This window comes from Suncus etruscus, chromosome 1, assembly GCF_024139225.1.
Source record: "Suncus etruscus isolate mSunEtr1 chromosome 1, mSunEtr1.pri.cur, whole genome shotgun sequence".
NCBI lineage: Eukaryota > Metazoa > Chordata > Mammalia > Eulipotyphla > Soricidae > Suncus > Suncus etruscus.
Genome location: NC_064848.1, coordinates 83,138,718 through 83,154,721, shown reverse-complemented (window position 1 = coordinate 83,154,721; position 16,004 = coordinate 83,138,718). Strand labels below are relative to the sequence as shown.

Below are 16,004 nucleotides of genomic sequence, written 5' to 3'. Positions count from 1 at the left end.
GCCAGGAGTAACCGCTGAGCGCTGCTGGGTGTGACCCCAAAACAAAACAAAAAAAAAGGGGGGTATGCTTGTAAGCAGGAATAGAGAAAAAGTTTTTATATCCAAACTCTCAGATATCTGGGGATCATAAAAATTATATGATTTGAAATGATTCTCAATTAAGATCACTCCAAAAATTCCTTTTATACCAAAAAAAGAGTCCTAACCTCCCTCCAGAAATATTCTAGTATTGGCCCAGATATTTTATTTTATTAGTATTTTATGGGTCACACAGGCAGTGCTCAGGGCTTACTCCTGGCTCCACGCTCAGAAATTGCTCCTGGCAGGCACAGGGGACCATATGGGATGCCGGGATTGGGATTCGAATCAATGACCTTCTGCATGAAAGGCAAATGCCTAACCTCCATGCTATCTCTCCGGCCCAGCCCAGATATTTTAGACCATATTAGGGAACTCATTTCTGGTAAGTATGGCAGATAGAATCTTCATAGAATCTAGGAGATTTAACTGAAAAGAGCAAGATAGAGTGAAGCAGAGGCAAATGACCCTTGAAATTCAGAGCCCTTATTCCATTGTATTCATGAGCTAATTTTGTTAGAGCTGCTTGGAAAACTTTTTAAAAAAAAGTAAGAGAGCTTTAAATCTTCTCATGTCAGTGAGAATCAACAGGAAAAAAAGATTGGGGATAAATGGTCTTATAGTTATTTTTTTATGAACTAGCTCCTTGAGGAAGTATCTTTTTATTTTAATAACTTCTTTTTTCTCAATGTGTAAAGGATTCACTTTTATTACTTCAAATATAATATCTAACATTTGCTAAACATATGTTGCCAGCCACTGTTATGTAAAGTTATGTTATCAGTTTTACAGTTTTAGTTTATGTTACCATTACCAGTTCTGAAATCATTGCTTTTTTGACACATTTAACTGAATTGTTATAGATTTCAAGCCTTTTTGAATTCTGTAATACTGATGTGTGCAATTTTCCGACCTTCCTCAAGCAGATTCTATTGCTATTTTCTCTCTGTAATTAACCCTGTCTTATCTTTCATATGTTCTCAACTGAGATCACTAAGTGCTTCTCCATGCATCTTGGGACAGTGCATTTCTGTGTATTGCATATGCCTTTAAGTTTATCCTACACCAAAAGTTACCATTATTAGAGTATGAGTATAGTTGCCTCATATATTCTACTTACTAATGGAATTGTGTTAGGTTCTCATTTGGACTAGATTAGGAATGAAGGAGTGATGTTGCTATATACAGAACAGTGATAGTCACACATAATAGTTATTTCGATTTCTTTTAAAATCATGATATCCGTGTGAGATATATGCTATTGTGAAAGTATAAATAAAACCATTTCATTAAGTTTTACTTTTCATTGATCAATGCTGCTGCCTCATACTATCCTTGTACTTAAAATGTATAATTCGTGGAAGTCGTAGAATTAAAAACTCAAATATATGTTTCTATAGATGTCTTTCTCTGTACTAAAATCCTATAAGAATGGTTTATTGATACATTAAGGAAGAAGTCAAAAAATAGAGAGGTTTTTTTTCTACTTCTTATGATTCCCTAGAAAGAGAAAGCCCAAAATAATTCTTTCCCTTACTTAGAAATCATATTAGTATAAAAATGGTAGCATGACATGGTTGAGTAAACATCAGAACTGACTTAGAAATGTCTTTTGGATATTGTATAACTTGAAAATAATTTAAAAATTGCTTCAGGCCCCATGATGAATAAGAATTAGAAACTGTTGGAAATCAGCAAGATTTTCTTGGTAGGTAGAAATAGTGACTAAACTGTAAGAGACTTAACTAAAAGACTACAGAGTTGACTCTAGAGATGGGTTTGAAAAGAAATTGACTAAGAAGTAAGTGCTGCTATATAAATAATTTGAAGGGTCCAGTACACTCAGGGGCATCCTCTGCCTCTCACACAAATCAAGAGATGAAAGCACAAGTTCAGCTTTACCAGAGGTAAACAAGAATGATTTCAAGATAACTGCATGGACATTGTAATTAGTACCTCCTGAAACTTCTCATGTTCTGTATTCTTGTCTTCTCTATCCTAGACTCTTCTCAAATATATGAGATTTTTTTTATCATGCTGTCACATTGAAACAATTTAAAAGCATCATTTCTAGTCTATTAGGTCCCAAAAGTCACGTGTCTTCCCTTTATACTAATTGAATATTTTGTTGTTCAGACCTTCATTGTTTTTTAGACTTTTGAAATAAACCTTTACTTCCCATACTTCCTAATCCTTTGACATCCAACATCTATTCGTTTGATAAAGGATATATCTACCCATATTACATGCTTCCTCCGATATAGTTATATGATTTCCCATTTATACACAGAACCTATCCTGAGGTCTCCATAACCAGATCACATTTCCAGCCATTTCCCCCTGCTGTCCATTTCTAGCTACTACTATATTCTACTCCTGCTGATATTTTTGCTATTTTCTGAATACACTTCACATTTCCGATCCTTTCCCCTCGCTTTACATTTCTAGGTACTACTATGCTCTATTCTTGCTGATGTTTTTGCTGTTTTCTGAATACACTTCAAAATCTCATATTTATATCACCTGTTTAAATGGTACATCTTTTTTATTGTTTGGTTTTTGGGCCACACCTGGCAGTACTTGGTAGTACTGTGGGGACTATATGGGATGCTGGGGGTTGAACTTGGTAGGCTTACAAGACAAATGCTCCTATCCGCTGTGCTATCTCACTCAAATGGTGACTTTTCCCTAAGGATTCCTTTAAACTGCCTTCTCTGTTTTTCCTATTGAGCTTTATCTATGCTCTGAAAGAGAATGTACCCTATGCCATAAAATAAAGTAGGCATTTCATAGTTCATTATATAATTTATTAATTAATTTTATCCTTTAGCATACTGCCTTATATACATTGTATTTAATATATCATGTAAGAGTAATTACATGAGATACTTAATAAATTATGTAGAAGTATCTTATAAATAACAAAGTCTATGTCAATAATAATAATTTTATTATTGTTTATTATATCAAATTGAATTTACTTTTTAATTTTTGCCAGTCTTTAATTTTCCAACAGTAAAAATTCTAGAGACATAACTGATAATATGTTTCAAGATACTATAAGCAGATATATTTATGGAGAAGATTCCAAGAAGAAATCCTTAGTTTTGAAACCTATTTCATCATGGTCATTCCCTTAGAAGACCAACTTTGTTCAAAGCTCCATCTACATTACTCTGTGATCTCATTAACCTTATAATAAAATCACAAGCTTTACTGTAACATTTTCAATTGAGAGAGATCAAAGAAGTATCCCCAAAACAACAGGTTCTGGAGAACTGGCCATTGGCACAAGTTCTACCAGTTTTTGTCCTTACAAGCGAGGCCAAACATATCCCTGCTGACTATTAGGCAAAGGGCACACCATGAATGTAACGTGTCTGGCATTTCCTGATACAGTGTTGATTTCTATCTCCAGGAATCCCACAAATGTTTTCAGAAGCCACCAGGATGTTCACATCTTAAAAATAAACCTTGGGCCCGGAGAGATAGCACAGCGGCGTTTGCCTTGCAAGCAGTTGATCCAGGACCAAAGGTGATTGGTTCGAATCCCGGTGTCCCATATGGTCCCCCGTGCCTGCCAGGAGCTATTTCTGAGCAGACAGCCAGGAGTAACCCTGAACACCGCCGGGTGTGACCCAAAAACCAAAAAAATAAATAAAATAATAAAAATTAAAATAAACCTTTATAAATCAACACAAATATCCTAGAAATCTATGTCTCAGCCCTTTTTTTTGAAAACATTTCAAATCCTACAGTTACTTATGTGAACAGAAAAGGAAAAAACCACAAAGTGAATCACAGATTCACAAATTAAAAATACACATAAGAAGAGGGAGATGGGGGGCATTGGTGGTGAGAAAGTTACACTTGTGAAGGAGAGTGTTCTTTTTTTATAACTGAAACTCATATACAAACATGTTTGTAATCATGGTGCTTAAATAAAGATATTATAAAATAAATAAAAATTTAAAAAAGATGTTTAATAAATGCAAATTGAACAAGTAAAAAAAACCCTAAAATACACATAAGAAACAGACAGGTAATGATTGACACACATATATTTTAAAGTTCTGCCCATGTTTTCTTTGGGAGTTTTAGAAATTTTTTTGGGGGGGAGTTTTAGAAGTTTTGAACTCATTCAAAGAAAGTGAGAGAAAGAAGGAAAGAGGGAAGCAGAAGAGAATAAATAAAAGAAAAAGAAGGATGAGAAAAAGAAAATGAAAAAGAGGAAAGAGAAGGAAAAAATAAAGGCGAGGAAAATTAAAGAAGAGATCAAGAAAAATGGAGTCCTTGAAATTGTTATTCACTTGGGCAGATACTTGAGGATTTTCTTTCTTTTAGGCAATAAATCGGGCAAAATCCAGGTTAACCTCTGGATTAAAGAAAGAATTAGCCTAAGAGGCCTGGAATAAAAGATAATTATCTTTTCAAAAGCAAGATATAGGGGACGGAGTGATAGCGCAGTGGTAGGGTGTTTGCCTTGTACACGACTGACCCTGGACAGATCTGGGTTTGATCCCTGGAATCTAATATGTCTCCCAAACCAGGAACAGTTTCTGAGCACGTAGCCAGGAATAACCCCCAAGCGTCACTGAGTGTGGCCCAAAAACCAAAAAAAAAAAAAAAAAAAGCAAGATATGATTAGTGCAACTCTTCCCTCTCCTAAAAAAAAAAATCAAAATACAACTTACCTGCTATACTGATGGTGGCTGCTGCCTTTGCTGTAGTAAATTTTTCTCCATGATTATTTGTAGCTATACATGTGTATAATCCTGGTTTGGTGATAAATAATTGCAATCTTGAATCAATCACTCTGTCTTTAACACTTTCTTGAATAGACCCAGAAGAAACCTATTGGAGGAAAGGAAAACCAAAAATATAATTAGGTCAAGTATTTCCAATTATGCTGCATAGGTATACCTGAAAGTAAAAGGATTAGGATGATAATCAAGAGGCATCTGGTAGATCACAAAAGTAGCCCAAAGCATGGGACCAGAGAGATTGTTCAGTGAGTAAGGTGTTTGCTTATTTATATATCATAGGTTTAATTCCTAGCTCTTTATTTGGTACCCTTAGCATTGTCAGGAACAATCACTGAGCACAGAGCCAGGAGTAAACCATGTATATAGCTGGGTTTGGCCTCCAAATCGAAAATAAAAACAATCCCCCCAAAATAGCACAAAATATTTCCTTCTCTATATGTGTGACTGTGTCATAGGGCTTTGTAGCCCTTCCCTTGAGAATGTTGAATAAATTTATGATATATTTTAGAAAAACAAGACATGTAAGGTTATTAAACATTATGACCTTAAACAAGCTGGTACAAGCCTCCTATAGTGTGAGACATATATAGTCTATTTATTTTACTGTACTCTGTAGCAATGAGACATTAATATTCTGCTTACTAGCTTTTTTGTCTTTTTATTCTCTATATAGCATACTAATTTCCATCCTTCTGGTCAAAACTGACTTTTGTGAGCATCGATTTTAACTGAGGAAGCTTCCCAAGACAAATGAAATATTGTGAAAATTTCCACCGATATTCAGCAGCCTATGGGAAATTGACATGGTCAAAAGAGAAGTATCTTGAAAACACATATACTCAGTTGTGATTTATTGCACATTTTTATGAATTTATATTTTCAAATTAGAGCAGAAGGGCTGGATGATTTGAAACACATTTTGGACTCTCACTGACTTTAAGTACAAATTAGAGCAAGAGAAGGAAATAAAAACACTGAAGATCTGCAGCCTCCATCCTTAGTCACCATATCTTATATGTTATTTATAAATATAATCATTTTCCAGTTAACATAAGTTTATCTGTAGAATAGTTTTTGTCCTACTTTACAAAATTAGTTCCCTCCATCAGGAAGCAGGTTTCTGCAATCCTTGGAGACAGTTTCGAAACGTATAATCCTGTAAATGCCAGCTGAACTCATACTGTTTTCATGTTCACACCTAAATTACTTCTAAACACCTCTCCAAGATCATTGAAAACATTCTTGATAGGAAAGAGAAGTGAGCTTTGAACCGTTTGATCTCTCTTCTAGACTTCATCCAGATGTTGAAATAGTTCATCCAAGAAACCAGCAAGTCAGGAGGCTCATTGCATGACTCCAATGTGATTTCTCAGTGCTTTCCTCTTATTTCTAGAGGCCTTGCTTGATTCTGTTTGTGACTCATGCACAGCAGGTCTTGTTAGTCATAGCTTGAATTTGTTTTTCTTTCTTCATGGATTAATCCTCACCAACAGTTTAGTATTTTTGATGTTCTAACATAAAAACAACAATTGTAACCTTATTTCTCCTTGAATTTAAAAGATTAAAGGAATTCCAGATTATTTCAAATTTCAGATTATTACTGTGGCTTTTACCAAGGCATATATAGTCAAAATTAGCCAATTACTTGAGTAATTATATTTAATATACAATATTACTATATTTTTCTTGGACTGGGGAATATGACTCATATGGCAAAGCATTGACCTTTTAAGGTCCAGAGTTCAATCATTGGCACTGAGTGGTACCCTCTGCCTTCAAGCACTGAGGAGTCTATTGAATCTACTGCTGGTAGCCCTAACAACAACAGCAACAACAACAAAATGTAATTATTCCAATAACAGCAAAAATGTAACATATCCAAGATAACACAGGCATACTAAAATAATGCAACTCCACTGTGTTTTATATCATCTTTGAAATACTGGCCTCATAAAAAGGAATAGAGTCAAAAAGGTCTTCAAAGGCGCGTCTTAATACTTACCTGAAAAACCCTTAAAAGTGGCAAAATAGTATCACTAATACACTAATATAGCTAATGCGCTAATGTTATATCTCTAATACATTAAGAGTTATATCTTGACACCTGCCCAGTGGGGCCCAACCGTGAGAAATTGTGAGTGCTGCCTGTGTGAGTCTGTCTCCTGTCCTGTCGCTTGAACCTCTTGGGAATGGGCCGAAAAGAGGCTCCAGAAAACTCGCTCTCCCAGAGGCTCATTCAAGGGCGGGCACACCAAGGAACTGCTTCATAACATGAAAACCAGCTATAAGCAGTACTTTGCAAAAGTCAGGTCCCGTTTGTGACGTCAGGCTGGGAAAAATCTATGAAACTACGCCTGCCCAGTGGAGCCTGACCGTGAGAAATTGTGAGTGCTGCCTGTGTGTGTCTGTCTCCTGTCCTGTCGCCTGAACCTCTTGGGAGTGGGCCGAATAAAGGCTCCAGCAGAGCATGGCAGCTCTGCTTCGTTATGCGCCTGAGCACTCTTTCTAAGGAAAGAACGCCATTGAAACAAGAAGAAAAAAATCACACTAAGAACTGTGCTAGAGGATGAACTCTGCTGGAACTCAGATGCCAGCACCCCTATATGCCTGTCTTATGTGCTGTGCTCCATTTTCAGCCTAATTTCATCCTGTGTGTGGCTTATCTGAGGATGGCTAGCCTTCCCTGGAGCCTTCCCTGGAGGTGAGTTTACAAGCCCAGAAAGGGGAAGCCGCTGAACTCTGCTGGAACCCAGATGCCAGCACCCCTATCTGCCTGTCTTCTGTGCTGTGCTCCATTTTCAGCCTGATTTCATCCTGTGTGTGGCTCATCTGAGGATGGCTTGCCTTCCCTGGAGCCTTCCTTGGAGGTGAGTTTACAAGCCCAGAAATGGGAAGCCGCTGAACTCTGCTGGAACTCAGATGCCAGCACCCCTATCTGCCTGTCTTATGTGCTGTGCTCCATTTTCGGCCTGATTTCATCCTGTATGTGGCTCATCTGAGGATGGCTCGTCTTCCCTGGAGGTGAGTGTACAAGCCCAGAAAGGGTGGAGCCAGAGGAGCACGGCCGCTCCGCTTCCCAGCTGTACACATCATTTAGCCAATGAATACAACCACAACACGTAGAAAAACCCACAATACAAGTGTGACAATGGGGAAACAATGCAGGCCAGCGCCAGACATAGAGAATGATGATGGCAACTCTGATGACTTGAACATGACCAACCAACTAGTCAGTCTCTCAGAAAAGGAGTTTAGAGTTGCAATATGGAAGATGTTCAAAGAACTCAAAGAAAGTATAGAAGAGAACACTAATAAGAATTAAGAAAATATGGAGCTCTAGCTGGCATGGGGTTTGGGGAGACCCCATGTGGAAGGCCTTCTCCCTAACTTAGGTGTGCTGGGAGCCTTGATAGGTCCCCAACCTTCCCCTCTACTGCTCCTGGACTTCAGGCCTTCTGGGATGTGGCAGCCCAGGCGGCCGAACAAGGTGGGTGTCAGGAGGTCCCTCCTGGATGGGGTCCCAAGCCTTCCCCCCTTCCCCCAGCTCAAGGGAGAGAAGGGCACAGGGTGTAGGGCAGGGGCAGATCCCAGCTTCCCGCTCTCTATCCATCCTCTCTTGAGCTGAAGTCTAGATCTAGCTGGCATGGGGTTTGGGGAGACCCCATGTGGAAGGCCTTCTCCCTACCTTGGGTGTGCTGGGAGCCTTGATAGGCCCCCAGCCTTCCCCTCTTCTGCCCCCGGCCTCCAGGCCTTCTGGGGTGGCAGCCCAGGCGGCCAGACAAGGTGGGTGTCAGGAGGTCCCTCCTGGATGGGGTCCCAAGCCTTCCTCCCTTCCCCCAGCTCTAGGGTGGGAAGGGCACAGGGTGTAGGGCTGGGGCAGATCCCAGCTTCCCGATCTCTATCCATCCTCTCTTGAGCTGAAGGCTAAGCTCTAGCTGGCATGGGGTTTGGGGAGACCCCATGTGGAAGGCCTTCTCCCTATCTTGGGTGTGCTGGGAGCCTTAATAGGCCCCAAGCCTTCCCCTCTTCTGCCCCTGGACTCCAGGCCTTCTGGGGTGGCAACCCAGGAGGCCAGAAATGGTGGGTCCTAACTTGGTGTGTGCTGAGTTTTGCTCGGTTGCACTGTTTGTCACTGGCAATTTCTGACCAGTCTACGTATGGAAAACCACGCAGGGGCTCTTGCCCCCGCGCACACTGCATGTATTAAGAGTATCCCTTATCCTTATGTTAAGTTATGCATATTCAGAATGTCCATTTTGTATTCTGACCTTTCCCACACTCCTACAAAACTCACTTTACTCCTTAACTCTCTCACCCCTCCCAAACATCACTAACCCACATTACTCTTTTTAACTTCAGTACTGCACAATCCTAATCACAGACCAAAACTGTGCATTGTGTGTAACAACCCCAAACTGTTTCAAAAGACATCAAATGAACACGTATTTCTTTCGAATATTTTGTAATTTTTCTCTGACAGCTATAATTCTTAATAAATGTTCCCTTATACAGTGGTGATTCTAACCACATTTTATTTTCTCTTTATGAGCTGTTCAAGAAAGAATTTTGGTGAAAGAGTCCCCCAGTTTAATGGTTATGATTGAACCATGTCATGGGGATGTTGGACTTGTTCTTAGGGCCCCCATATGCGCCAATAATGCCACTTGGCATTGCTCCTTTTTTGCATAGGCATATTAAAAAGGGAAATACTATACATACAAATAAGTTCCTATCTAATGGAGATCGGAACACACAAATCTTGTAGTGCAAAGGGACCTTACACCCTGAACATTGACATAATGACCTGGCACGGGCCTCAGAAGAAAGGGCATTTTCCATTCACCCCTGAACCAGGGAAGCCATCCACGAAACATCCAGGTTTGTCTATAACATCACCTGGAAGCAATCCTCTACCACGGAAAGCCCTACCACTGCTCAGACATCAACCTGCTCAAGAGACTTCCCTTTACAATGAGAAGACTTAACAATAACAACGACCTGCTTACAGGGCAGGGCTTCCTGCATTACCTTTAATTGTGAGGTGAAACAAGAGGATGCTCCATGCATCCTCCATTGAATTCAATGTAGGATATGCAGATTCCAGGATCTTTAATTCAGAAACATGATACCAACAACAGAGACTGTGTGAAAAATAAAAGTGTGTTGGCACTATGGACAATGTTTTGGATTGGACAATCTAGATTGCCTGGAGCCTAAAGTTGGTCTTATGCCAGAAAACTTCAAGGGTAGGGTCTCTATGTATTTAGGCTAAGGTTATTCCTTTCCATGCCCCTCATATTTTGGTGGCCCTATGCAAACAACAATTGCCACTGTAACACTGTTTTTACTGTGCTCCTTTAACTCTAATCCTTAAAAAAACACTTAAAATTTGAGGTTAACTTAAGCTAATATGCATGTACATGGAAATGTAAAAAATACTATGCTTCTAATGTTTAAGGAGTTAAATAAGTTTTATAGCTTTAGATTGCTTTGTGTGCTGTTAAGAAATATTATAATGTGTTACAATCTGGGGTCTTGAGGGACAAAGTAATTGTACATGAATTCTGTTTTATTTATTTTAATGTTTTTTGACTGAATGTTCAAAGTTAACGTATCAGCAAGGGGACTTCTTCTGAGAATTATGTTATGGGTGATTGTTCTTCCACTGTAACTTTACCTTGTCCCCTTTCTTTGCATCTTTGTTCTCATAATTAAAAATAAAAAATTAAAAAAAAAAGAATCAAGAGAATATGAAGATAGAAATCAGAAAAATCCAAGCTGAAATTTCAGGTCAAATAACAGGTCTGAAAAAATCAGTAGATGAATTGAAGAAAAACATGGCTGAGCTTTCCCACAGGTTAACAGCAGCTGAGGATAGAATTAGTACACTGGAAGATGAGATGAATAACAATTCCATACAGCAAAAGAAATTGGAAAAAAGCCTTAAAGCAAATAATCAAACAATGGAAAAATTACTCAAAAAATGGGAACAGATGAAAATAGAAGTCTATGATAAGCTCAACAGAAACAATTTAAGAATCATTGGAGTCCCAGAGACCCAGGAGGAAAATCTCCAGGAAGAATCAACAGTCAAGAACATCATTAAAGAGAAACTACAAGAGCTAATGAATACATGTGATCAAATCCTGCATGCCCAAAGAGTACCAACTAAAAGAGACCCCAGAAAAAACACCCCAAGACACATCCTAGTCACAATGATGAATCCCACAGAGATAGAATTCTGAAAGCAGCAAGATCGAAAAGAGAAATTACATTCAAGAAAACATCCTTGAGATTTACTTGCAGACCTGTCACCGGAAACACTCAAGGCCGAAGGAAGTGGTGAGACATAGTGACAAAACTCAATGAAATAAATGCTTCGCCTAGAATACTGCACCCAGCAAAACTCACTTTCAGGTTTGAAGGAACAATACATGGTTTCACAGACAAACAACAGCTCAGAAACTTTACAGACTCTAAACCATTCTTAAAAGAAAAACTGAACAGCCTACTTTAAGACAAGACTGACCAAAAGACACACCAAACTCCGATATAAAGATGGCACCAACTCCCATGACAATTCTTTCTCTCAATGTCAATGGACTAAATGCACCAGTTAAGAGACACAGAGTGGCTAAATGCATCAAAAAACTCAATCCTTCTGCTGTCTACAAGAAATGCACCTGAATAGTCAGAACAAACATAGACTCAAAATAAAAGGCTGGAGGAAAATCATCCAAGCAAACAACACCCATAAAAAAGCTGGAGTGGCCATACTAATATCAGATGATGCAAACTTTACACTTAGGAAAGTTGTAAGGGACAAAGATGGATATTTTGTATTAATCAAGGGATACATACAGCAGGAAGAAATCACTCTCCTAAACATATATGCACTGCATGAGGGGCCAGCAAAATATTTAATAAAATTGTTGACAAATCTGAAAAATAGTATCAATAACAACACAATAATTGTGGGAGACCTCAACACGGCATTGTCAACACTTGACAGCTCAACCAGAGTGAAACCCAACAAGAATATACTAGACCTGAAAAGAGAAATGGAAGAAAGAGGCCTATTAGATATATATATATATTGTTGGTTACCGTGACCTGACAGTGGCTACTTTTGCAAAGACCTTCTGCCATTTTCCAATCTTGCACCTGCAAGCTGTCTATGTGCTGTTTTGCTACAAGGCCCCTGAGCCAGCAGGAAAAAATGCAGCCACAAAAGTAATAAATTGCCTTGTAGCCCAGAGGAGAGGAACACAGCCTGGTACCACTCCCAGGAATGAAGCTATACTCCCCTAGCCCACATTCTCAAGTTAACAAGGCATTCATTATTGTTTTTGTGCAACATTGTCTTTACAAAGTTACTTCTTAAGAACTAGCCCCACCATAAATCTGTTAAAAGTTTAGAAATGTGGCTAGGCAGCCCCCACCCAGGGTCACAGGGTGTTTCCATGGAAACTGCTAATTAAGCATGATTGACATTGCCTTTTGCCTGCCCCCTTCACCTTCCCTTTATAAGAAGGTGCTGAACCACATTAAATTGCCTTTGAACGGAATATTATGTCTTGGGTCATTTATGATTAACCTCTCTTAGATTTTTTCAAGGTGTGGTTGTGTTATCTGAGCTCTGCAAAATAAAGGTGCGGTTGTTCGTGAGCCTCTCGACCACTCTCCGCTGGCTGGGCCCCTCCGGGGGGCTTACAGGACCCCGCAATATATGACACTCCACCTCCAGAAGCCTGAATACACATTCTTCTCTAATGTACATGTGACATTTTTCAGGATAGACTACATGCTAGCACATAAAACATACCTCCATAATATCAAGAGGATAGAAATTTTGCAGGCTACCTTCGCTGACCAAAGGCCCTGAAATTATATGTGAACTACAAAGGAACACAAAAGAAAAACTTCAATACCTGGAAGTTAAACAGCCTAATACTGAATAACCAGTGGGTCCGAGATGAAATCAAAGAGGAAATCAAAACCTTCCTAGAAACAAATGACAATGGAGACACAAACTATCAGAACCTATGGGACACAGCAAAAGCGGTACGGAGAAGAAAATTTATAGCTTTGCAAGCACATATCAGGAAGAAGAAGGGGCATACCTGAATAGATTAATGACACAGCTCATAGAATTAGAAAGTACTCAACAAAAGGACCCAAAAATAGGGAGAGAGAAGGAAATAACAAAGCTGAGAGCAGAAATCAATGAAGTGGAAACCCGAAAAACAATCCAAAAGATCAACGAAAGCAGAAGTTGGTTCTTTGAAAAAAATAAACAAGATTGATAGACCACTGGCAAAACTAACAGAGAAAGAGAGAAACGTGGTAACTCGTATTAGGAATGAAAAAGGAGAGATCAGTACTGATATGGTAGAGATTCAAAGGGTAATCAGAAACTACTTTGGGAAACTCTATGCCACTAAAAAATGAGAACCTGGAAGAAGTGGACAAATTTTTGGACTCTTATAATCTTCCACGGTTGAATGAAGAGGATGTAGCATATCTAAACACACCCGTCACTATTGAGGAAATTAAGACAGTAATTAAATGTCTGCCCAAAAACAAAATCCCAGGCCTTGATGGATTTACTAATGAATTCTTTCAAACTTTTCAAGAGGAACTTCTACCAATCCTGGCAAGATTCTTTCATGAAATCGAAAAAACAGGAACACTTCCAAATAGCTTTTATGAAGCCAACAACACCTTGATACCTAAACCAGACAGAGATGCTACAAAAAAAGAACATTACAGACCAATATCGCCAATGAACACAGATGCGAAGATCCTCAACAAAATCCTGGCAAATAGGATTTAATGCCTCATTAAGAAGATCATCCACTACGATCAAGTAGGTTTCATCCCAGAAATGCAAGGCTAGTTTAACATCTGTAAATCTATCAACATAATACATAACATCAACAACAAGAAAAATAGAAATCACATGATCATATCAATAGATGCAGAGAAAGCATTTGATAAGGTCCGACACCCATTCTTGATCAAAACTCTCAGCAAGATGGGAATGGAAGGAACCTTTCTCAATATAGTTAAGGCCATCTACCACAAGCCAGAGGCAAATATTGTCCTCAATGGAGAAAAACTAAAAGCTTTTCCTCTAAATTCTGGCACAAGACAAGGCTGTCCTCTCTCACCACTCCTATTCATCATAGGACTGGAAGTACTTGCTATAGCGACTAGGCCAGAAAAAGATATCAAGGGAATCCAGATAGGAAAGGAAGAAGTCAAGCTCTCACTGTTTTCAGATGACATGATACTCTACCTAGAAAACCCTAAAGTCTCGACGAAAAAGCTTCTAGAAACAATAGACTCATATAGCAAGGTGGCTGGCTACAAAATTAACACACAAAAATCAATGGCCTTTCTATGCACCAATAGTAAAAAGGAAGAAATAGACATTAAGAAAACAACCCCATTCACAATAGTGCCACACAAACTCAAATAACTTGGAAACAACTTGACTAAAAATGTGAAGGACCTATACAAAGAAAACTGTAAAACTCTGATCCAAGAAATAAGAGAGGACACACGGAAATGGAAACAAATACTCTGCTCATGGATTGGCAGGATTAACATCATTAAAATGGCAATACTCCCCAAAGCATTGTACAGATTTAATGTGATCCCTCTAAAGATACCCATGACATTCTTCAAAGAAGTGGATCAGGCACTTTTGAAATAGAATAGCTAAAGCAATTATTGGGAATAAGAATATGGGAGGAATTACTTTCCCCAACTTTAAACTTTACTACAAAGCAATAGTTATCAGAACAGCATGGTATTGGAATAAAGACAGGCCTTCAGATCAGTGGAATAGGCTTGAATATGCAGAGAACGTTCCCCAGACATACAATCACCTAATTTTTGACAAAGGAGCAAGAAATCCTAAATGGAGCAAAGAAAGCCTCTTCAACAAGTGGTGTTGGCACAACTGGCTAGCCACTTGCAAAATATTGAACTTAGACCCCCAACTAACGTCATGTACGAAGGTTAAATCCAAACGGATGAAAGACCTCAATATCAGACCCAAAACATAAGATACGTAGAACAACACGTAGGTAAAACACTCCAGGACATTGAGACTAAAGGCATCTTCAAAGAGGAAACTGCACTCTCCAAGCAAGTGAAAGCAGAGATTAACAGATGGGAATATATTAAACTGAGAAGCTTCTGCACCTCAAAAGAAATAGCGCCCAGGACACAAGAGCCCCCCACTGAATGGGAGAAACTATTCACCCAATACCCATCAGACAAGGGGCTAATCTCCCAAATATACAAGACACTGACAGAAATTTTACAAGAAAAAACATCTAATCCCATCAAAAAAATGGGGAGAAGAAATGGACAGACACTTTGACAAAGAAGAAATACAAAAGGCCAAAAGACACATGAAAAAATGCTCCACATCACTAATCATCAGGGAGATGCAAATCAAAACAACTATGAGGTACCACCTCACAGGCCAGAGATTGGCACACATCACAAAAAATGAGAACAAGCAGTGTTGGCGGGGATGTGGAGAGAAAGGAACTCTTATCCACTGCTGGTGGGAATGCTGTCTAGTCCAACCTTTATGGAAAGCGATATGGAGATTCCTCTAAAAACTGGAACTTGAGCTCCCATAGGACCCAGCTATACCACTCATAGGAACATACTCTAGGAACACAAAAATACAATACAAAAATCCTTTCCTTACACCTATATTTATTGTAGCACTATTTACCATAGCAAGACTCTGGAAACAGCCAAGATACCCTTCAACAGATGAATGGCTAAAGAATGTGTGGTACATATACACAATGCAATATTATGCAGCTGTCAGGAGAGATGAAGTCATCAAATTTTCCTATACATGGATGTACTTGGAATCTATTATGCTGAGTGAAATAAGTCAGAGAGAGAGATAGAAAGATGCAGAATGGTCTCACGCATCTATGGTTTTTAAGAAAAATGAAAGACATTCTTGCAATAACAACTTTCAGACATGAAAGGAAAAGAGCTGGAAGTAACATTTCACCTCATGAAGCTCACCACACACAGGGATTAGTTTATTTAGAGAAATAACTACGTTTTGAACTATCCTAGTAATGAGAATGTACGAGGGAAATAGAAAGCCTGTCT

At 38.9% G+C, this 16,004-nt stretch overlaps 1 protein-coding gene across 3 annotated transcripts in view; it reads right to left on the bottom strand.

Annotated features, from left to right (window-relative positions):
* Positions 1–16,004, bottom strand: part of MUSK (muscle associated receptor tyrosine kinase) — a 99,291-nt gene that overhangs the window by 21,309 nt on the left and 61,978 nt on the right. For all 3 annotated transcript variants that reach the window (XM_049784580.1, XM_049784575.1, XM_049784584.1), the window contains one exon: positions 4,773–4,932. In XM_049784580.1, the coding sequence (XP_049640537.1) occupies positions 4,773–4,932 (160 nt within the window). The remainder of the gene's footprint in view (positions 1–4,772; positions 4,933–16,004) is intronic.